The sequence below is a fragment of the Lithobates pipiens genome, unplaced genomic scaffold (assembly GCF_037356315.1).
Source record: "Lithobates pipiens isolate NorthernLeopardFrog02 unplaced genomic scaffold, aLitPip1_a1.2 Scaffold_13, whole genome shotgun sequence".
NCBI lineage: Eukaryota > Metazoa > Chordata > Amphibia > Anura > Ranidae > Lithobates > Lithobates pipiens.
Genome location: NW_027507718.1, coordinates 33,793,311 through 33,817,966, shown reverse-complemented (window position 1 = coordinate 33,817,966; position 24,656 = coordinate 33,793,311). Strand labels below are relative to the sequence as shown.

At 44.1% G+C, this 24,656-nt stretch overlaps 1 protein-coding gene across 1 annotated transcript in view; it reads left to right on the top strand.

Annotated features, from left to right (window-relative positions):
* Positions 1–24,656, top strand: part of PGM5 (phosphoglucomutase 5) — a 186,399-nt gene that overhangs the window by 124,111 nt on the left and 37,632 nt on the right. Inside the window, exon 9 of the mRNA XM_077474984.1 lies at positions 3,770–3,953. Within this exon, the coding sequence (XP_077331110.1) occupies positions 3,770–3,953 (184 nt within the window). The remainder of the gene's footprint in view (positions 1–3,769; positions 3,954–24,656) is intronic.

Below are 24,656 nucleotides of genomic sequence, written 5' to 3'. Positions count from 1 at the left end.
ATGAAGATCCCACATTCTGGGTTGACCCCAGAAAAATAATCAAGGGGAAATCTTCAAATGGGGACCCTAGTTCTGGTGACCTGGGGCTCCCCAAGGAATTCCCTTACTTTTGATGGGATTTCCTGTTACTCCCTGCTTTGGTTATGGGACGGGAAGTGGAGGAAATCTCCCCAATGGGAAACAGGTGGCAAAAAATAAACTGACGAGGTTCTGAACCCTAAATAGAATATGTTCTAGTAGATTCTACATGTACAAATGTTTCAAATGTAACTAGTGTATGTAAAATAAAGTGACGGTAAGGTGCTACAACCGTATGAGATAAGGAGATCTTCCAGAGCTTCTGGGTATGGAAAGGAAGTTGCACAGCTGCCATTACAATTCATAACTAGTGTATATACCTTAATGGTGTGTTGAGCTCTATAATTAGACTTGGAGAAGGGGGGTGGGGGCGCAGTACAAGTAGCTCTTCTTCAGTTCACATATGCTTTCAGGCAACATGCTGACAGAAAGTAATGATACCGTTCTCATTACTATGTACAAGATTTTAGTAATGAGAATAGTATCATTAGCAGTAATCAGATAAAGGAAGGCCCGTGGATGTGGTGTATCTGAATTTTGCAAAAGCATTTGACACAGCTCCCTATAAACGTTTACTGTACAAAATAAGGTCTGTTGGCATGGACCATAGGGTGAGTACACGGATTGAAAACTGGCTACAAGGGAGAGTTCAGAGGGTGGTGATAAATGGGGAGTACTTGGAATGGTTAGGAGTGGGTAGTGGGGTCCCCCAGGGTTCTGTGCTGGGACCAATCCTATTTAATATGTTCATAAACGACCTGGAGGATGGGGTAAACAGTTCAATCTCTGTATTTGCAGATGATACTAAGCTAAGCAGGGCAATAACTTCTCTGCACTATCCGCAGAATGTAGAAATTTTGCAAAAAGATCTGAACAAATGAATGGGGTGGGCAACTACATGGCAAATGAGGTTCAATGTAGAAAAAATTTAAATAATGCATTTGGGTGGCAAAAATATGAAATGCAATCTATACACTGGGGGAGAACCTCTGGGGGAATCTAGGATGGAAAAGGACCTGGGGGTCCTAGTAGACGATAGGCTCAGCAATGGCATGCAATGCCAAGCTGCTACTAATGCCTCGTACACACGATCAAACAATCCGGTGGAAAAGTCCGGCGGACTCAAGTCCGCCGGACAATCCCCCGTGTGTAGGCTCCGGCGGACTTTTTTGACCCAAAAGTCCGGCGGACTTAGAAAGTAGTTTTGCACTCCAATCTTTCCATCGGAATTGCATTTCGGCGGACAATCTGGCCGTGTGTGTGCCAGTCCACCGTACTTTTGAAATGAACAGACTTTTCCCGCCCGGAGAAAATCTGCTCATTTTGAGCGCGTCTCCAGGTAGCCGGGGCCAGCTAAGGAGGCGTCGCTAGCCCCGTCCCCTGGTATGGACTTAAAAGGGAACCCCTACGCCCGAAAAAATCTGCGTGGGGGTCCCCCCCAGGTCCACATCAGACCTATATCCGAGCACGCTACTCGGCCGGCCAGGAAAGGGGGAGGATGAGCGAGCGCCCCCCCCCCCCCCGAGCCATACCAGGCCGCGTTCCCTCAACATGGGGCGGTGGCCCGGCAAGAAGAACCAAGAGGGGGACAAGACCCCCGAATAGGGGGGCAAGACCCCCGAAGTCAGAAGAAGAGGGCGGCGGCGAAGAAGAAAGCCGGGCTTCTCCACTAGTAAAAGAGCTAGAAGAAGATAGTGGAGGAGTCCGCCGAGAAGACCCCCGAAGACAGACAGAAGACCCCCGGAGCTGTGCAATAAACTATTTTAACCCTTGTGTGTTGTGTTTTTTTTTTACTTTTTTTCACAGGTGAATGGGTAGGGGTACATTGTACCCCATACTCATTCACATAGCGTGGGGGGCCAGTATCCGGGGGCCCCCTTATTAAAGGGGGATCCCGGATTCCGATAAGCTCCCCGCCCGCAGACCCCGACAACCAACGGCCAGGGTTGTCGGGAAGAGGCCCTTGTCCTCATCAACATGGGGACAAGGTGCTTTGGGGTGGGGGGGCCGGCCGGGTAGCGTGCTCGGATAAGGGTCTGATGTGGACCTGGGGGGACCTCATGCCGATTTTTTCAGCGTAGGGGTTCCCCTTTAAGTCCATACCAGGTGACGGGGCCAGCGGCGCCTCCTTCGCTGGCCCCGGCTACCTGGAGACGCACTCAAAATGAGCGGACTTTCCTTCGCGTGTGTGGACGAGTCCGTTCATTTCAAAAGTACGCCTTATTAGTCCGCTGAAAAAGTGCCGTGTGTGGGCAAGTAGCCCGTTCGAAAAGTCCGCTGGATAGTCGGTTACATGTGTGCACGGCATTACAAAGCAAACAGAATATTGGCATGCATTAAAAAGGAGATCAACTCCAGTGATAAAACTATAATTCTCCCGCTCTACAAGACTCCAGTCCAGCCGCACCTAGAGTATGCTGTCCAGTTCTGGGCACCAGTCCTCAGGAAGGATGTGCTGGAAATGGAGTGAGTACAAAGAAGGGCAACTAAGCTAATAAAGGGTCTGGAGGATATTAGTTATGAGGAAAAGTTATGAGCACTGAACTTATTCCCTCTGGAGAAGAGACACTTGAGAGGGGATATGATTTCAATATACAAATACCATACTGGTGACCCCACAATAGGGATAAAACTTTTTAGCGAAAGGGAGTTTAACAAGACTCACAGCCACTCATTAAAATTAGAAGAAAAGAGGTTTAACCCTAAACTACGTAGAGGGATCTTTACTGGAAGAGTGGCAAGGATGTGGAATTCCCTTCCACAGGCGGTAGTCTCAGCGGGAGCATCAATAGTTTCAAGAAACTATTAGATAAGCACCTGAAAGACCACAACATACAGAGATATAAAATGTAATACTGACATATAATCACACACATAGGTTGGACTTGATGGACTTATGTCTTTTTTCACCCTCACCTACTATGTAACTATGTAACTATGTAAAGTGGGCATTGGTATTCTCCCAATAATATCCTGCTGCTTTTCTGTCCAGTCAGCGAGCATGTCGTGTGTTCTGCTACTGCTGCAGTGATGGCCCTGGATTGGCTATACTGTCTAGCAATGATGACCACATATTACAACTGGCTGAGAAGCATTACAAAAACTTTGGCAGATAAAAAAATATATTACATGTATATCAACTGTTTTTAGTTGTGCACATTTCTTTTTCCCTTTTAACAATAATAAAATATAGCCTCATTTAAGGATGGGTCTGAAGCGTTCATATGATTAAGGCTGGAATCACACTTATGGGAAATGGATGTGGGTTTCTCCGCCATCCAGTTTGCATGACAGGAGAATGTGACCGGCTTGAAATGGAGCCCGTTCACAGAGCTCCAGGGCAGCTGCAGAGAGCACAGCAGAAGGGTCCTGTGCGTCTTTGGCTCAGTTTCAGATCAGAATTCAGGCAAAAATTCAGACCTGATTTGCCCCTGAAATGGTGAACAGAGACACACCAGACCCCCTGCTGCAAACCGCTCCACACTTAGTGTGAACAGGGCCTCAAAAACATTGAAACATGGCAAATGTGAAAAGGAGAACTGATTTCTAAGGCAATGGGCAGCACAAATAGTTGTCTTTGATTCATGAGACCAAATATGATATGCAGTATTATGAATAATGACCAATCTAAAATGCTAATGGTATTTTCCCTATAATGTATATTGACAGAAGACATTTTATACTGTAACAGATTTGACTATGATGGTCTAGAACCCAGAACAGCATTTTTTATCATGAAGGACATGGAGACCACGATAACAGAAAAGTCTTTTGCCAGTCAGCAGTTTGCTGTGGGGAGCAATGTTTACAGTGTAGAGAAAGCTGACAGCTTTGAATATGTGGACCCAGTGGATGGAACTGTAGCAAAGAAACAGGTAGGTCCAATTCTTTAACATACAAACATTAATACGTGTTTTTTATATTTTTTTATAGAAATATATATATATATATATATATATATATATATATATATATATATGTATACGGTATATATATATATATATATATATATATATATATATATATATATATATATGTATATATATATATATATATATATATATATATATATATATATATATATGTATATATGTATATATGTATATATATATATATATATATATATATATATGTATATATGTATATATATATATATATATATATATATATATATGTATGTATATATATATATATATATGTATGTATATATATATATGTATATATATACTGTATAGTGGGTATAGAAAAGGATGACCCCTTTAAAATAATCACATTTTGCTTTGCAGCCTGAAGTAAAGACAGACACAGGTTTTGTTTTATCCAGCGGTATCTACTCAGTGCAGCTTATAATATCCAAGTGAAAGATATAACACCAACATATCAGGGCCGTCTTTAAGGCAGGGCAAAAGGGGCAGCTGCCCTGGGCCCTGTCATTGTTGTGGGGCCCAAAGCAGCTGCCTCATACTTGCCAATAGGGATGAGCCGAACACCCCCCTGTTCGGTTCGCACCAGAACCTGCGAACAGACCTAAACTTCGTGTGAACTTTAGAACCCTATAAAAGTCTATGGGACTCGAACGTTCACAATCTAAAATGCTCATTTTAAAGGGTAATATGCAAGTTACTGTCCTAGAAAGTGTTTGGGGACCTGGGTCCTGCCCCAGGGGACATGGATCAATGCAAAAAAAAGTTTTAAAAACTGACGTTTTTTCAGGAGCAGTGATTTTAATAATGATTAAAGTGAAAAAATAAAAGTGTAATATTCCTTTAAATTTCATAGCTGGGGGTATCTATAGTATGCCTGTGAAGGGGCGCATGTTTCTGGTGCTTAGAACTGTCCCTGCACAAAGTGTCATTTGTGCAGGAAAAAAAGTCTTTTAAAATCACTTGCGGCTAAATTGTCGGCTCCCCGTAATACAGAGAACACTCAATGAGTGTTCTCTGTATTAGCCGACAATTCATTCATTCATTGATAAAAATAAAATTTAAAAAAAGCGTGGGGGTTCCCCTAAATTCAATTACCAGGCCCTTCAGGTCTGACATGGATATTAAGGGGAACCCCGTGTCAAATTTTAAAAAAAAATGACGTGGGGTCCCCCTAAATATCCATACCAGACCCTTCAGGTCTGATATGGATGTTAAGGGGAACCCAGCATCAGACCCTTTATCCGAGCATGCAACCTGGCAGGCCGCAGGAAAAGAGGGGGGGGCGAGAGAGTGCCCCCCCTCCCTCCTGAACCGTACCAGGCCACATACCCTCAACATTGGGTTTCCATTACATCAGAGGGGGCGGGGTCACCCATACGTCACTGGGGAACCCCTGGCTCCCTTCACCAGCGTCAGAGGGGGCGGGGTCAGGTGACGGGTGGCCCCGCCCTCCTAATATAAGAAATGTCAGCGCTGGGATCTCCGCAGTGTCTCCGCACTGGAGACAGAAGACGGATGTATGGACAGCGCTGGACTGAGAGATCCCCCGTCGCTGGATATGATCATCCATCGCTGGACCCCGGAGATTCGTCGCTGGATAGCAAGAGTGGATTAGCACCGCTGGAATCTTTTTTAAATTTTTTTTATTTTTAATAAAGGATTTTTTCAAAAGTGTGTTTGTCTTATTTAACCATTTTTACACTTTCTTTGTGAAATGGTAGGGGTACTTTTGTACCCCCTTACCATTTCAAACAGGGGGGGGCTGGGATCTGGGGGTCCCCTTGTTAAAGGGGGCTTCCAGATTCTGATAAGCCCCCCGCCCGCAGACCCTCACAACCACCGGCCAGGGTTGTGAGGATGAGGCCCTTGTCCTCATCAACATGGGGACAAGGTGCTTTGAGGGGTCACAGACCCCCAAAGCATCCTCCCAATGTTGAGGGTATGTGGCCTGGTACGGTTCAGGAGGGAGGGGGGGCGCTCTCTCGTCCCCCCCTCTATCCTGCGGCCTGCCAGGTTGCGTGCTCGGATAAAGGGTCTGGTATGGATTTTTAGGGGGACCCCCACATCAATTTTTTTTTAAATTTGATGCAGGGTTCCCCTTAATATCCATTTCAGACCTGAAGGGTCTGGTATGGATATTTAGGGGGACCCCCACGTCAATTTTTTTTTTTTAATTTGACACGGGGTTCCCCTTAATATCCATGTCAGACCTGAAGGGCCTGGTAATTAAATTTAGGGGAACACCCACGCTTTTTTTTTTTTTTTATCAATGAATGAATGAATTGTCGGCTAATACAGAGAACACTCATTGAGTGTTCTCTGTATTACGGGGAGCCGACAATTTAGCCGCAAGTGATTTTAAAATACTTTTTTTCCTGCACAAATGACACTTTGTGCAGGGACAGTTTTAAGCACCAGAAACATGCGCCCCTTCACAGGCATACTATAGATACCCCCCAGCTATGAAATTTAAAGGAATATTACACTTTTATTGTTTCACTTTAATCATTATTAAAATCACTGCTCCTGAAAAAACTGCAGTTTTTAAAACTTTTTTTTGCATTGATCCATGTCCCCTGGGGCAGGACCCAGGTTCCCAAACACTTTTTAGGACAGTAACTTGCATATTACCCTTTAAAATGAATAAAATATGCACTTTAGATTTCTCCCATAGACTTGTATAGGGTGTTCCGGCTTTTCGAATTTGCTGCGAACAGCCCAAATTGTTCACTGTTCGCTGAACAGGCGAACAGGCAATGTTCGAGTAGAACATGAGTTCGACTCAAACTCAAAGCTCATCCCTACTTGCCAACTATCCCAGTGTAAATTCTCTTGTCCCTTGAAGTTTTAGTCCTGTACTGTGTCCTGATATCTCAGTGTGAATTGATGGTACTAATGCTGCCCAGTTCTGTCTTATTGTTGTGTACAGATGACTCACCTGCAGACCCTGTGTTTACATGTAAATAACCAGCATTCGTATGTAAATATTGGCAGCATTACTAAGTAAATAGATGCGGCTGTCAGCATTGATATGTAAATAAAGGTGGCATTCATATGTGTATCATGCTCCCCTGCAGTGAGGAGATGATGTACTGTAACCTCTAGAAACCAATCAGTGAGGAGTATTACTTAACAGTAATCTCTAGCAACCAATTAACAAGCAGAAATCATTTTCTGTAACCTCTAGCAACTAATCAGTGAGCCGTAATGTGTGCTGTGACCTCTAGCAACCAGTCATTAAGCAGTAATGCTATGCTGTAACCACTGGCAACCAATCACAATTGCTGCCTGATCTGATACAGTAAACTCATTTTAAGTCTAGCTGCTATTTATTGTATTGTCTCAGAGCAGGTGGAGAGCAAAATTGCATGGGGGGGGGGAGGGGTCCAAGAAAATTTTTGCCCCGGGGTCCAATCTATAATAAAGACGGCCCTGCAACATATCTATACCCACTGTATATACATATTATTGTACATATCTGCAAAATTACCAAACTGGGAAGTTTTCCTGTTGACTGTGGTCGAGGTTGCAAGGAATATTAGAAAACGTATGAAAAACTGGTCTATAGAGTACAAGAGTGAAGCATTTAACTACTTCACCTCCGGAAGGTTTACCCCCCTTCCTGACCAAGCCATTTTTTGCGATACGGCACTATTTTAACTGACAATTGAGCAGTCATGCGACACTGTACCTGAATAAAATTTATGTCCATTTTTCCCACAAATAGAGCTTTATTTCGGTGGTTTTTGATCACCTCTGCATTTTAAATTTTTTACGCTATAAAAATGACTGACAATTTTGAAAAAACAATAATATTTTTTACTTTCCGCTCTAAAACAAATCCAATAAAAACATGTAAAAAATCAAATTTCTTCATCAATTTAGGCCAATTCTGTTACATATTTTTGGGAATAAGTGTATATTGATTGGTTTGCACAAAAGTTATAGTGTCTACAAACTATGGGATCATTTTATTTTTTATTTTTTTAAATTTTAGCTAGTAATGGTGATGATCAGCGACTTAAAGCAGGACTGTGATATTGTGCCAGACAAATTGGACACCTAACTGACACTTTTCACACTTTTTTGGGGACCAGTGACATTATTACTGTGATCAGTGCTAAAAAAATATGCATTGTCACTGTACTAATGACACTGGCAGGAAGCGATTAATATCAGTGGTGATCAAAGGTTTAACTGTGTGCCTAGCTAATGTTTCAGTGTAGTGGGGGAGGTGCTTTTGTTAGTGGAAGACATGGATCGGTGTTTCCACTTTACAGGAACACAGGATCCATGTCTTCTGTACTGACAGAATGACAGTCTGCCTTGTTTACATAGGTCCCTTAAATAGTGGGAGGCAAATATACACAACTGTTGTAATTCCTACACCGTTCACCTGATTTGGAAGTAAATACCCTCAAATTAAAGCTGAAAGTCTGCAGTTAAAGCACATCTTGTTTGTTTCATTTCAAATCCATTGTGGTGATGTATAGAGCCAAAAATATTAGAATTGTGTAGATGTCCCAATATTTATGGACCTGACTGCTCATGTGAGGAGCCCTGACCAATCCCCAACTGGAATTAGCAGGGGGCAGGCCTCCCATATAAGCTGAGGTAACAGGCAACTGGGAGGAGTTGTCGGCCGGGAGAAGTGAAGAATAGAGTACTAGACAGCAGCAGGAGGGCACCCCCATCTGGGGGGTGTTTCGCTGTTCGCAGGAGGAGGCCCGGGAGAGCTGTGAGGGAATTTCACCTTAGCATGGTCATTGGTGAAGTCTTCATCATTACACGGTCATTGATGAGGAATTCCTGGAGCAGAGGGGTGGTCCGGTTAAGTTCTTCATCATGGACTCGGGGCAGAGAAAGTTTTGTGAGTGTACCACAGTGGTTGGTTGGATTTGGAGGCATGCCAGGAAGTCTGGGAGGGAACTTCGCCTTTACACAGCCATTGGATGAAGTCCTCATTATTATACAGTCATTGATGAGGAGTCCTGGATCAGAGGAGAGACTGTGGGGAATAGTGTCAAATCGATGTGCCCGAGGGGTGTAGGATTTGCAAGCTGGGCTAGCTGGGAATAGTAGTCCACTGTTCAGCACATGCTATTAAACTACTAGGCCTCCGGGGAGAGGTACTGCAGACCTCTGGCCTAGTAGCAGCAACTAAACAAAGTCAGCATTAGAGACTATTCAGAGTGGGATCTATTGCATATAGAAGAAGATGTGATAAGAAATGAATGTGCTACAGGATAAGTTTGTGCAGGCGGGAAGGATTCTTGGGAGCTTCACCCTTACATGGTCATGGGTGAAGTCCTCATCTTTATACAGTCATGGACGAGGAGTTCCTGGGAGCAACAGTCTGCAGGAGTTACGCAGAGAAGGAGCAATAATCTGCATGGTGATGCAGGGAAAAGAACTGTAGATGCGCATCATTTCTTCACGCTCAAATGAAGTTATAATCTATAAATATGATGGCAAAGTAAATCTGATCTATGGGCATCCCATATACCCCTTTCTCCAACCAAGTTGTATCCCCCGATAAACAAAAACAAAACAAAGCAAATGACTGTTCATTGTCTCTGTAGTGATATATGAAGGTCTGGCAGAGTGGTGATTTGGTGGATGTTTGTTACTAGTGGCAACTACACCGCCACAACTAGAATATTACTTAGAACCCCAAAAACATTATATATTTTTTTCAGACACTCTAGAGATGGCAGTCATTGCAAAATTTGACCTTTAAAAATCTCCATAGTTGACGTTTAAAAATTTCTACAGGTTACCAATTTAGAGTTACAGAGGAGGTCTACTTTCAGAATTATTGCTCTTGCTCTAACGATTGTGGTGATACCTCACATGTGTGGTTTGAACACCGTTTACATATGCAGGTGGGACTTACGCATCTTTTGCTTCTGTGACTTTTTGAGATGGGAATGAGGGACACCAATTAGTAAAAGTATATATACCAAAATAATTATTAGTTAAACCCAAAAGTGCTTTTTTTCTTTTTTTCTTATAGGTACTTATATAGCACGGTCAATTTATGCAGAGTTTTACATATACATTGTACATTCACATGAGTCCCCGCCCTCAAGAAGCTTAGAATTTAAGGTCCCTAACACACATTCATACATACTAGGGCCAATTTAGACAGGATCTGATTAACCTACCAGCATGTCTTTAGAGTGTGGGAGGAAACCGGAAGAAACCCACAGAGGCACAGGGAGAAAATGCAAACTCCAGGCAGATGGTGTCGTAGTCGGAATAAGGAGGAAAGACGGACACATATTTCAGTCTTTATGTTTAAATTCTATTTACTGAAAATATTAGCTATTTCAAAGGAAGTTCATAATAAGAGAAGTAAATGGTCTGTCATTATTGACATCTCCTAACAAATATGCTAGTTATCTAACTGTGATATTGATTTATAGAGGGTTAATAAACTAGAGGAGAAAAATTTTCCCTTAGCCCTGTAGAGTGTAGGTAACTTCATTCATCTGATCAAGTTGTTTTTCCCCTGTATGCTGGCAAGTGTTAATGCCTCTTTTAGTTTTGCCCCACCTATAATGATGTAGTGGGTGAAAGTTGTGCTCCTATAAATGCCAGCTGTGGATGGGGCCCTATGAGTGTGGGGTATGGGAACAGGTTACTCCAGTACAGCCAAGGCCTGTGCTACCCCTAGGCAAACTAGGCAGCCGCCTAGGACACACTGCTACCTAGGTTGTCCGGCCACTGGTGCTCCTACTCTCTTCTCTCTGCAGCAAGCAACTAAGTCTCAGCATCAGCAGGCAGCTGCGGCTCCATTTGCCCATAGTGGCAGAGGCACAGCAGCGATAGGGGTCTGTGTCCTGACTCATGAATGAATGGAAGTAAACATTCATTGATGAGCACTGGTGGGTTGAATTTAATGGGCACTTCATTAAAAATGTGGGGTATACATGGGCAGGGCGAAGGGGGTGGAGTCGGGTGGAGCCAAGGAGGTCTCGCCTAGGGTGTAAAAACTCCTTTCACCAGCCCTGAGTACAACACCATGCATCTTGGAGCAAAGAGTAAATGTGCCCAGACGAGCAGCACACTGCAAGAAAGCAAATGGAGACCCCCTTGCCACCTCTGACCTTCAACTGTAGGTCTGTGGTTCAATGCAGGAAGGCATTGTGGCCTAGGACTGAGGATCTCTATCTCTAAACCAACTTGGTGTGGCCTATTATGAAAGGGTCGGGGGGTGTTTTTGAAGTACTTGATTAGAGCCATAGGCTCTAATAGCCGTCAAGAAAGGTGACCTTCCAGCGGCATGCTTGGCGCTCGCAGTTCACCCAGATGTGTTAGAACAGCGAATGAATATTCGCTGTCCTAACACTGAACCACCTCTCCACCAATCAGGTGCTCGGGTCTTTTACCCAACACCTGATTGGCTGAAATGACTGGCGCTGTGATTGGACACCTGATGGGAGAGGACGGGAGAAAACTAATGGAGGACACCCCTCACCACCAGATAGCGAGAGGGCAGGGGGGTCACAGTGGCGGCATTGGATGGCACAGTGGCAGCATTGGATGGACACAGCAGCAGCATTGGATGGGTAGAGTGGCAGCATTTGATAAGCACAGTGGCAGAATTTGATGGCACGGTGGCAGCATTTGATGTTCACAGTGCCAGCATTTGATGGGCACAGTGGCTGTGTTTGATGGGCACAGTGGTAGCATTTGATGGGAACAGTGGCTGTGTTTGATGGCACAGTGGCAGCGCTTGATGGGCACAGTGGCAGCGCTTGATGGGCACACTAGCTGCGTTTGATGGGCACAGTGGCAACATTTGATGGCACAGTGGCTACATTTGATGGGCACAGTGGCAGCATTTGATGGGCACAGTGGCGGCATTTGATGGCACAGTGGCAGCGTTTGATGGGCACACTGACAGCCTTTGATGGGAACAGTGGCAGCATTTGATGAGCACAGTGGTTGCGTTTGATGGCACAGTGAAGCTGCAATTGATTTTTTTTTTTTCAGGTTGTTTACGCCCTCCCAAAAACTTTGAGCACCAGCCGCCACTAATAAATGGTCTATTACATGCTGTTCATAGTCACTATGAGATTTAGTTATTCTACAAAAAGAAAAATCTGGTTGTCTCCCTCTTCTGTTCATGTCCCCAATTCAGTTAGGGTTTTTGCAGCTGTAGTGGCAACTCCACACATGCTCAGATTTTATTGAGTTTCTATGCTAGCCATTTCCTTCCTATCACATCTGAGCAGCCCATATAGAGTTGCACATGTGGGTGTATATACAGTGGTAAATGACAACCCTCTCCCTCCCTCCCCCCTCCATGTCCACTAATCACCTAAAGACAATGAGGGTGGAATATTACATGTAGATTAATGGAGGCTTATTCTAAGAGACAGGGTGGAGGGGCGTGACTGTCAGAAATCCGCCCAAACCATGTTATTTCCATAAAATAATAAAGATTTCATTTATATATATTTGTATACCAATTTAAAACAGTTTATTGATATTATGTATTTATTTTTACTCTGTACAAAGGAGATTTTTTTTTTTTAGTGTGACCAACAGCAGAGGACTGGAAGCTCCTCCTGCTTAGGTTTTCCCATAGACAGGCTGGGAAAGATCTGGGTCATGTGACAGCTGAATATCAATTAGGAAAAAGGTATTTTTAATTAAAATAATTACAGCGCCATCATCCACATACAGAAATAGAAGGGATCATGTAAATTAAACAGTGTGTGTTTAGTATCACTTTAACTATTTCTAAAATTGTTCCTGGAAAACAAGTGTTTTTTATTTATTACCTACAATTTTTAAATGGTTTCTGATTGTCATTCTGGTCTGTGTTTAGCAGTAGAAGTTAACAGGCCTTTAAGGTGTCTACTTCATGTATACTAAGTTGTGGTCCTTGTAAGCTTTTAAGTCCTGTAGCAAAATATCGGATGTCACCTCCCTTTGGTAAAGCGCTGGTCTGTGTGTGGGCAACACTATAAATACATTACTTGTCAAAAAGGTCATGCCTGTTTTAAAATGCTCATATTTCTTATCTTCTTAGTGATGTCTCTGCTAATAAAGTATAGACCACTGTTAAAGCAATGGCAGGCCTTACACTTCAATTTTAGCATGAAAGAACTATGTAATACACCAATAAATACAATAAGTAACAGTTTTTATTTTTTGGATGGGATTTTTGCTTTTGCACACAGTATACCTGATTTACTAAAGTTTGAAATTAGGTGAAATGAAAGTGCGATCACTTCAAAACATTCAATTATGTGCTGGGGAATTTGAAAAAAATGTAGCCCTACTCCCAAAGGTGCTACTGGTAATAACTGGTTCTTCCCTTAACCACTTTCAGACCGGACCATTTTGCTGGTCAATGACCAGAGGTCTTTTTACAATTTGGCACTGCGCTGCTTTAACTGGTAATTGCGCGGTCATGCAATGTTGTACCCAAACAAAATTTGCGTCCTTTTCTTCCCACAAATAGAGCTTTCTTTTGATGGTATTTGATTGCCTCTGCGATTTTTATTTTTTGCGATATAAACGTAAAAAGACCGCAAATTTTGAAAAAAAATGATATTTTATACTTTTTGTTATTCGAAAAATCCAATAAACTCAATTTTAGTCATACATTTAGGCCAAAATGTATTCAGCCACATGTCTTTGGTAAAAAAAAAAAGTCAATAACTGTATATTTATTGGTTTGCGCAAAAGTTGTCACATCTACAAACTAAGGTACGTTTTCTGGAATTTACGCAGCTTTTAGTTTACGACTGCCTATCTCATTTCTTGAGGTGCTAAAATGGCAGGGCAGTACAAAACCCCCCAAAATGACCCCATTTTGGAAAGTAGACCCCCTAAGGAAATTGATAAGTGGCATGTTGAGCCCATTGAATATTTTATTTTTTTGCCTCAAGCGATTGAATAATGACAAAAAATTTTTTTTTTTTTTTTACACAAAGTTGTCACTAAATGATATATTACTCACACATGCTATGGGAATATGTGAAATGACACCCCAAAATAAATTCTGCTGCTTCTCCTGAGTACGGGGATACCACATATGTGGGACTTTTTGGGAGCCTAGCCGCGTACGGGGCCCCGAAAACTAAGCACCGCCTTCAGGCTTTCTAAGGGCGTAAATATTTGACTTCACTCCTCACTACCTATTACAGTTTTGAAGGCCATAAAATGCCAAGATGGCACAAAACCCCCACAAATGACCCCATTTTAGAAAGTAGACACCCCAAGCTATTTGCTGAGAGGCATGTTGAGTCCATGGAATATTTTATATTTTGCCACAAGTTGCGGGAAAATTACAAACCTTTTTTTTTTTTTCACAAAGTTGTCACTAAATGATATATTGCTCACGCATGCCATGGGCATATGTGAAATGACACCCCAAAATAAATTCTGCTGCTTCTCCTGAGTACGGGGATACCACATATGTGGGACTTTTTGGGAGCCTAGCCGCGTACGGGGCCCCGAAAACCAAGCACCGCCTTCAGGCTTTCTAAGGGCGTTACAGTTTTGAAGGCCATAAAATGCCAAGATGGCACAAACCCCCCCCCAAATGACCCCATTTTGGAAAGTAGACACCTAGGGGTACATTTAGGGGTACACTAGTGAGACTAAGTAATAAATGGCGGGTGCCCTGAAACTATAAAAAAATAACTAACCAACCAGCGTCACCTGTAACAGTTATATGGTGATCACTGGTGAAAGGGTTAACTAGGGGGCAATCAGGGGGCTTTATGCGGTAGTATATGGGGGTCCCTGGCGCTATAAAAAGCTGCGGCGAACCTAAATACCTACCTGCCTAACTAGCGTCACCTGTGACACTAATACAGCGATCAGAAAAACGATCGCTTATTAGGCTGGGTTCACACTGGAGCGATGCGGGAACGCCACGAATCCGCGGCGGGTTCCCGCATCGCATGCCTCCCGGCGGCAGTTCGCACTGCCCTATGCGAACTGCTGGGAGTGTCAGTGAAATGTTAATGACACCCCCAGATCAGTTCGCATATCGCAGTGCGATCTGCAAACTCGGATCGCATGGTGTGAACACCTATGCGATCCGATTCTGCTGCGGACCAAAAAAAGGGTCCCGTGCGAGTTTGTGGCGGGTGCGGCGCGAATTCAGCCATACTATCTGTATGGCTGAACTCGAATCGCACAGAGATCGGATGTGATTTGCACTGCAGTGCGGTGCGAATCACATCCGTTCTCATAAACCGCTGCAATGTGAACCCAGCCTTAGTGACACTGGCGATGGGGGGTGATCACGGGGTTAAACCTTTATTGGGGGGGTTAGGGGGGTACCTTAGAACTAAAGGGGGCTAACCCTAACTGCCCTAACAGTTATTACAGTCACAAATGACACCCGCCGGGTGATCAGGGGGTTAAACCTTTATTAGGTAATAAATGGCGGGTGCCCTGAAACTATAAAAAAGTAACTAACCAACCAGCGTCACCTGTAACAGTTATATGGTGATCACTGGTGAAAGGGTTAACTAGGGGGCAATCAGGGGGCTTTATGCGGTAGTATATGGGGGTCCCTGGCGCTATAAAAAGCTGCGGCGAACCTAAATACCTACCTGCCTAACTAGCGTCACCTGTGACACTAATACAGCGATCAGAAAAACGATCGCTTATTAGGCTGGGTTCACACTGAAGCGATGCGGGAACGCCACGAATCCGCGGCGGGTTCCCGCATCGTATGCCTCCCGGCGGCAGTTCACACTGCCCTATGCGAACTGCTGGGAGTGTCAGTGAAATGTTAATGACACCCCCAGATCAGTTCGCATATCGCAGTGCGATCTGCAAACTCGGATCGCATGGTGTGAACACCCATGCGATCCGATTCTGCTGCGGACCAAAAAAAGGGTCCCGTGCGAATTTGCGGCGGGTGCGGCGTGAATTCAGCCATACTATCTGTATGGCTGAACTCAAATCGCACAGAGATCGGATGTGATTTGCACTGCAGTGCGGTGCGAATCACATCCGTTCTCATAAACCGCTGCAATGTGAACCCAGCCTTAGTGACACTGGCGACGGGGGGTGATCACGGGGTTAAACCTTTATTGGGGGGGTTAGGGGGGTACCCTAGAGCTAAAGGGGGCTAACCCTAACTGCCCTAACAGTTATTACAGTCACAAATGACACCAATGCAAAAAAAAAAAGGCTATTGGTGTCACTGTGACTGGGGGGGCAGGGGTGATTGGGGGGGGTGATCGGGGGGTGAAGGGGGGGTGTGAGTGTGCCTGGCATGTTCTACTGTGAAGTGTCGTGTTGGTGCAACTCACCGATCCTCTCTCCTCGGTGCCGGAACGAAAAATACCGACACGGAGGAGAGATTACATCACTTCCTCTCCTGTGTTTACATTACAGGAGAGGAAGTGATGTCACGCCTCACTTCCATTCGTCAGGAGCGATCGAGAGGTGGTGGCCATGAATGAATGGCCGCCCCCTCATCCCGGATCGCTTCTGAACGAAAACCGACCGCCGCTGGCACCGGGGGGGGGGGCCCGATCGGGCCCCCCACCCGCGGGAAGGCAGGGACGTACAGGTACGCCCATATGCCTGCCCGTGCCATTCTGTCGACGTACATCGTCGTGCGGCGGTCGGCAAGTGGTTAAAGTGGTTGTAAACCCTTACAACACACTTTGACCTACAGGTAAGCCTAGATTAAGGCTTACCTGTAGGTCCAAGAAATATCTCCTAAACCTACACGGTTTAGGAGATATTTGCCGAAAGACAGGCACCGCTGTCTACGGCGCATGAGCACTGAGCGCGGCACCGTCAATGGCGAATATGCCGCGCGTGGCAGCTCCCGTGCACATGCGTGGGAGTGACGTAATTGCGGCTTCGCCGAATGACAGTGGCGGAGCAGCGAGACCCACCGAGAAGATGGATGCGACGGACTACAGGGAACAGCGGTGACATCGCTGGCTCCTGTGTCAGGTAAGTGACACATAATGGACTACTATGCGATGCATAGTAGTCCATTATGCTTTACCTTTGCAGGGAATGAAAGAGGAAGTAAACTCATCAGGGTTTACTTCCTCTTTAAAGTACAAAGGCCGCCCACCACCACAATACCCAGTCTATTCATACAAGTTTCAGTAACAGTCGTTTTAGGTTTGTTGCTTAGAGAAACTTTAACAAGAGAAGGGGTTAGGGCACAGAATACTCAAAACGTTAAAGCGGGGTTCCACCCTAAAGTGGAACCTCCGCTGATCGGATCCCTCCCCCCCTCCGGTGTCACAATTGGCACCTTTCAGGGAGGAGGGGGGTGGAGATACCTGTCAAAGACAGGTATTTACACCCACTTCCGGGCATAGACTCCCGTGGGAGTCTACGCCATTTCCTGCCCTGCCACGCTGTCTGCTGGGACACACACGGGTCTCAGAGACAGCGCGGAGAATTCCTATTGCGCTGCGCGACTCGCGCATGCACAGTAGGGAACCGGGAAGTGAAGCCGATTCGCTTCACTTCCTGATTCCCTCACCTAGAATGGTGGCGGCAGCAGCCGAGGACGGAGCGATCGATCGGCCTCGGCTGCCGGCATCGCTGGAACCCGGGACAGGTGAGTGTCCATTTATTAAAAGTCAGCAGCTGTAGTATTTATAGCTGCTGGCTTTTAATATTTTTTTTTTTGGTGGAATCCCTCTTTAACCTCCCTGGCGGTACGATTATTTCGGATTTTAGGTGCTAAAAGCGGTACCATTATTTTGCATGAAAATTTGGCGTTTTATATTGTAGTCCTGCCATTCTTAGGAATAACTCACTTAAATCTGTCCAAACCAGAGTCTAGCAGACATCCCGGGTATAATAAAGTTTGAAAAATTAAATCATAAATTATAATATAATAAATAATTATAAATAATTGTACCAAATAATAATATAACAATAATAAAAATTATTCAATAATGTAATCAAATCAAAAACACTGAAATTTGTTTAGTTGCAGAATTGTCACTGTCATTACTTTTCAGTATTTGATGACAGATCTCCCCACAAATCACTATCGCTCAATTCTGCGAGTGATTCCAATTTATTATCGCTGTTTTCTAGCTGGTCTAAAACCATTTTTGATGTAAAGGGACAGTTTTGGTTGCTATGGACAATCTCCAGTTTCCAGGCATAAAGAACAGTTTTTATTACATAAAACTGCATGCAGGACACTGGGCAGACCACTAGGGACAAAGGGGATGTGAAATATTTACATACAGCAATGTAATCTGTAAGATTACATTATACTGTATGTTTACTGTTTGTTTCACTTTTTGAATTTGGCGCCGATCTCCGTCCCCGTGCGTCGCAACGCTCGCAGGGCACGGAGATCGGCGATGTGATGCATCGAGCGAGACACGGCTCGCTCGTACAGCGGGGAGACAACGCTGGATCCGAGGGAGAAGGTAAGTAAACCTCCTCCTGGATCCAGCGATGCAGTCCCGAGTCTGGCTCGGGGATACCGCTTTTGGTATGAAAATTCCACTCCGAGCCAGACTCGGGAATACCGCCAGGGAGGTTAAGTAACATCGAGAGGACAGTCTTCTCCTTAAGTAACTATGAATATTGAACAGTCTAAGGCCTCACAGCTGTTCACAATTTGACAACTTTCTGAGGAGTCTAAGGTCTCAAAGCTGGGGACCATGAGGTGAGTCTTTTTGACATCTAGTTACATCCAGCTGATCCATTACACAGCTACTGGTAATACATTTGATTTCCAGAATACTGCAAGTCACAGGGATTCATTTAGGGTCTTTACTCACAAGTCCTCAGGACAGCTGCCACCTTCCAGCTTCCCTCGGACTCGGTCCAGTGAGTAAGCTAGTCCTTCTCCAGACCAGAACCTTTGTGGTGAGGTCCTGCAAACAGCTTCTAAGAAGATCCACCTAGGCCCTCAGCCCTGACACAGCTGAGACCTCTAGAACAGCTGCATAGTCCATGGGCTGCCTAAGGGCAGCAGACCCTCAGGCTCTGGAACCTTCCTTGAGAGAAGGAACCCAGCTCTCCAGTGCTTTAGACTATTTATCACCTTTCCAATGCCCTACTGAACACTCTTCTCCAGGGATTGGCTGAAGCATGATAAATATTCCAGCTGGCTATTTGAATTTCCTGCCCTAGGTTCTTCAAGCTTCTTCTAGAGGCAGAGGGAAGGAATCAAATTCCCAGCCTATGAAACCCTGAACAAACTGGGACCAACAATCACTGCTCCCTTGATTACAGAAGCCAAAAACAAAATTTACCTAGCATCCTACACTAGGATGGTGCTGCTTAAAATTGAGATTCTTCTTCATGCGTGTGAAGAATACTGGGTTTTAGAAATGAGCATAGACCATTTTTTTTCATAACTTTGTGATTAAAGCTGAGATCCAAGCAGGTATAGAGAAAACAAATAAAATTAGCATAAGTACCTGAATATGTTGTTAGCTTTAATTAGCTATAATTCCCTGCACAACAGGAAACCTGATATGAGAGACACAATGGAGGCTACCGTTACTTGTTTAATTTTCCTTCTGAAAATACTGGTTTCCAGGCTGTACTGCTAACCGTCTGGTTTCAATACTGTAAGTCACTGACTTGGACTAAGTATAAAGATACTAACCTCTGACTTTTTTCTGATTCCACTGAGCTGCCTATATATTCCAGTTATGACAACTAATAGCCTCAAGTTCTATTATGACAGGTTTACTTTAGGTAGGTAGAAACAGCTCATATGATGCTGCGTGTTAAGTTTCAGAATAGATAACAGGTTCGCTTTAAGGGCATATGGCAGGTTTGGACCCGTGCCACAAGTCAACCATTCCAACTATGTAAAAAGCAAATATGCCATTTACTTGACCTGCAATATCATCCACGGTGACAGGCTATCTCCACTGGTCATCAGAAAGAGAGTTTCTTTGAGTTCAACTGAACATTTAGTTTGAATCTGTAAAGCTCTGACTCAGAAGGGGGCATATTGGACCTCAACAGAGAAACCTTTGCTTCCACACAGAGAACAAGGATCCTTTTCTACAACCTGCTGGCAGGGGGCAGGCTCTTCTACTTAGAATCTGACTTTTTTTCTAGAGAAAACAAAATAGACATATATTTTGTTTTGATGAAGCTATATTCTAATCATTATAATTAAAGTATACGTTCACCTTTTCCAAAGAGCACACTATAATGTTCTATATAAGTATAGCAGCATAGTGTGCTTTCAGCCAATGCTCCCTTTCAGTTTAAAGAAGGTAATCCCCATTGGGGACAACACTCCTAGTGCCATGAGAGTTAGTGCCATCCTGTTCATGTGTAGTCTGACAGCTGCTTCATGTGCTGGCCCCACCAGCTGCTTCATCCCTACAATAACTTGAGAAATAGCCATTGCAGGCTTCAGAAGATTTTAAAGATTTTAAAAGGGCCTCTTTTATGTGTTTATGTTTTTGACTACACTCTTTAAACTGAAAGGGATCCCTCGCTGGAAGGTAGGTTTAGCACACAATGCTTCTATACCTATAGTTTAGTGTGAAGTGAGCAGAGTGTCTCCTGATAATAAGGTAGTAAGGGGGATACCAAGTTCCTTCAACTGTTTGTGATCACTTTAATGCTAACACTGGGGATCAATTATTAATGTACAGGCCTTCTTGGCCTGCTTACAATAATATTTTTTTAATCAAAAATTTCTTAAATAGCATGTCTTCCACCCTTTCTAGCTGTAACTGTTTTTCTTGGCACATCAGGATGGGGAAACTCATCACTCCTACTGTTGCTAGGATTTAAACTCTTATGTTTAAATACACTCACTCCCATTTTTAGCATAGCATTCCTGTTATCTGAACAGCTAATTAATATAATAAGTACTTAGATTAGGAGAAAATTATATTCTCCTATTTCTTCTGGTTTTAGTATACTTTACAGGACAGAGCAGAACAAAACAAAAGATTTTTGACTTACCTATAAAATCCCTTTCTTGAAATACATCACAGGACACAGGGATTTCTAATCATTACTATTGGGTTATATACTGCCAAATTCAGGTGAATGGACACAGACATGCAAAGTGAAAAGGGGGATAATCTTATGTTGAAACACCCAAGAAGCACTTATGCCCCTCGTAGAATGCGCTTTTATTGGAAAAGGATTAACTTCCCCTTGCAGGTTTTACATCTAAATAATAACCTGCTTGATCCATCTAACAATAGTAGGGCAAAAGGCCGTTAAAACCCTTTCACGACCCATCTGGTGACATAAACAGTGAGTACAACCCCAAGAGACAGGTACTGAGAGCTATGCCCTTATAGCTCGAACTACGGCTAAACAATTTAAAGACATTTCTTTAGTTTTTTTAGGGTGAGGACAAAAAGAAGATAAGACAATACCTTGATTACTATGAAATGACAAAAGAACCTTAGGCAAAAAATACTGCCTAGACCTTAGAACAATATTATCTTTGTGTAGAATCAAGAATGCTACTTTACAAGACATGGCTGCCAATATCAATACTCTTCAGGCCAAAAAAATGGCTGACCACAATCCTGGTAGGATCAGAGAGAGAGATGCTTCCCAAAGGTTCAAAAGGAGAATGTTGGAGAGCTGACAACACTAGTTTCAGGTCCCATGGGGCAAAAAAGGTTTACATACAGGATAAGCCAAGTTCCCCACCCCCTGCCTGAATGTCTTTACCAGGTAATGCAAAGCCAAAGGCTTCCAGAAAAGTATAGCTAAAGCCAAAATCTGGCCTCTAATAGTACTCAGAGCCAAAGAATGATTCAGTCCTGATTTAAGAAACTCTAAGATGTGCTTCACTGCATATTTTCTAGAATGTAATCCTTTCTCATCACACCACACGAAATATGGTTTCCATGTGTGATGGTAAACCCTTCAAGAAGACAACTTCCTGGGCTCAAAAGCTAGGCCTGCAAAGTCAGCAACTGAAGTAGATGAAATATGGGACCCTATAAAGGTAGGCCTGGCCTTGATGGAGGAGACCATGGAGCTCTGCCATTGATATGGTAATGTCCAAGTACCAGATTGGTAGGCTCAGTAATGACAGCAGTAATGTAATGGGAGGAAAGATGAATATTAAACACAACTAATCCAATGCAGTTACTAGTGTGTCCCCAGCGAAAGCCCTTGGATCACTTGTGCTGGGTGTAAGAACCATTCCCTTGCTGCTGGTGACTTAAAAAGTCTGCCTTCCAATTCTCAGTGTGCACTACTGAGAGTGCCAGAACATAACGTTCCCTGAAGACCAAATGTGGAATGTCTTGCTGTTTGTCACATGACTTCTTGTACCTCGCTGTAGAGTTCCTGTTTGTTGATTGGAGGTTGAGACTCACTTGCCTACCACGTACCCTAAATCGACAGGGACTTCTTTTGCTCCAGTTTCAAGCTGAGAATCTACCAATCCAGAGACCTCCTGGCCTGGGGGGGTTAACCTCACTGGGCAATCTAGGGACTGTACCTATTTACCCCACAATGACAGACTGTTGAATTGTAAAACTTAGCATATGGTACCACTTTGACAGCAACTACCATCAGACCCAGTACCCTCATGCAAAAACACATGGTGGGTAACGACCATGGGACCATTATACCCCTATAAACAATTTTATTATTAAATAATAAAAAACACACACACTGATTTGAAATAGCCACAGCCCATTTATTGGTAATTATTTTAAACAACATTCAAATATAAATAGCCATTTTTATATCAGGTAACATATACCAATTCATCAAATATACTTTTACTACAATATAATAACTCCGCCATAATAGCTTGATATATATATATATATATATATATATATATATATATATATATATATAAAATTGTCCCTTTTCAAGAAAAGTACTAACTACATAAAGAGGGGCCGCAACGATGGGTGGGAAGGGTGGGAATGGGTCTTCTTCTCTGCTGCTGTCAGGCCACCTGAGACCAGGTGACAGATGCACTCCGTAGGAGTCGGAAGTGCACCGCTAGGTAGTGGACCTTAGGATTGACTGCTGTGGATTGTACCCAGGGAGATTCGGGGTGCAGGTCTACTGGATCACTAACACGGATCCCAGTAGGAGCTAGGGCATAGATTGCCCAGGGCACAGAGACTAAGGCCGCGTACACACGCGGGGACTGTTCGCCCAACTTTGTCCGTCAAACAGTTTCGGCAAACAGTCCGCTCAAAATTAGCATGGACGGACATGGCCACACACGACGAACGAACAGTTTGCTGAAAGCGTGCGCGATGACGTGAACGGCACGTACGACGGGACGAAAAATACGACGTCCTATACACTGCATTATAACTTTCGGCGTGTAAATCCTTTCTGAGCATGCGCGGAACTTAGTTTGACGAACAAGCCTACACACGGGCGGACTGTTCGCTCAAACAAGGTTTCAGCGGACAGTTTTACGGAATTTCCGAAAAACCTTGTTCGTCAAACTGTCCGCTGAAACTGTCCGCTGAAAGCCCACACACGAGCGGACTGTCCGCCCAAACACTGTTCAGCGGACAAAGTTGGGCGAACAGTCCGCGCGTGTGTACGCGGCCTAAGAGCCAGCAGCTGTTCACCAGAGCCTCCAGTGGTGAGGATGGACTTCACTGCAGTCTGGCTCCAGGTCGCGGCCCCTAGGGTCTCACAGCTCACGCTCACAGTAGACTACAGGAGAAGGAAGCAGCAGGCTGGAACAACAAGGATAGTAAAGGGATAAGGCAGAGGTCAGGGCAACTAGAAGGGGAACAACAGCGTACACACCAAAGGTTCAGGGTCCCAGTCAGACAGGGATGGTCAGGGACATGCCAAAAGGTCAAGGCCACAAGCAGACAGAAATCGCCGAGAACACGCCAAAGGTCGGTAACAGAGACAAACAAAGAGAACACGGGAAGCAAGAAACAGGAAGCCAAACACACAGTGAATACACAATGCTTGATCAGCACCGCTGGCTTGCAGTGCACAGGTTAATATAGGGTTCCCTGATAGGGCCTGGGGTGGAGCCATGCTTAGAGGAGAGGTTATAAAAACTACCAGGTGGAAGTGGCTGGTCTCTTAGTCTGAACATATGAGGAGAGGTAAGCAAACAGAGGAACATTTCTGCATAACCATGACAGCTGCTCTTCTGCCGACTGTAACTATGCACTTGAGTTTCTTTTTTATAGTGCCGAGCTTGTGACAAATTTAACATATGACCTTAACTAACCAGTCTTTTTTTGTCATTTTAAAAAACTGTCCTAACTGACCAACTGTAATGTATAGTCAGCCACAGTCCCATAGGTGGGCGGCGCACATTTCTTTGCTCCTCCCTTCTTTGCAAAACCTACACCACAGACAAAGATACCCTAACCTCACCTTCGGAAGAAACACCTTGTATTGAACAGTGTCCATCCAAAGACCCAGACACTCCAAGTGTATTGTGGGGATCAGTACTGGTTTATAAGCAATCCAGATCCACCTGAATCTGTGTAGTACCTGCATTGTATCCTGAATGTTTGTGACCAGTCTCTGCCTCGACTGCTCTCCTAATAACAGGCTGTCCAGATGCCCTACAATCAGGAACCTCCCTAATCCTCAACAGAGTTAAGATCAGGGCTAACACCCCAGAAAAAACCCAAGTCACCTTAAAAAGACCAAAAGGTAGAGCCACACATTGGTATTGTTGCCCTGCTACCGCAA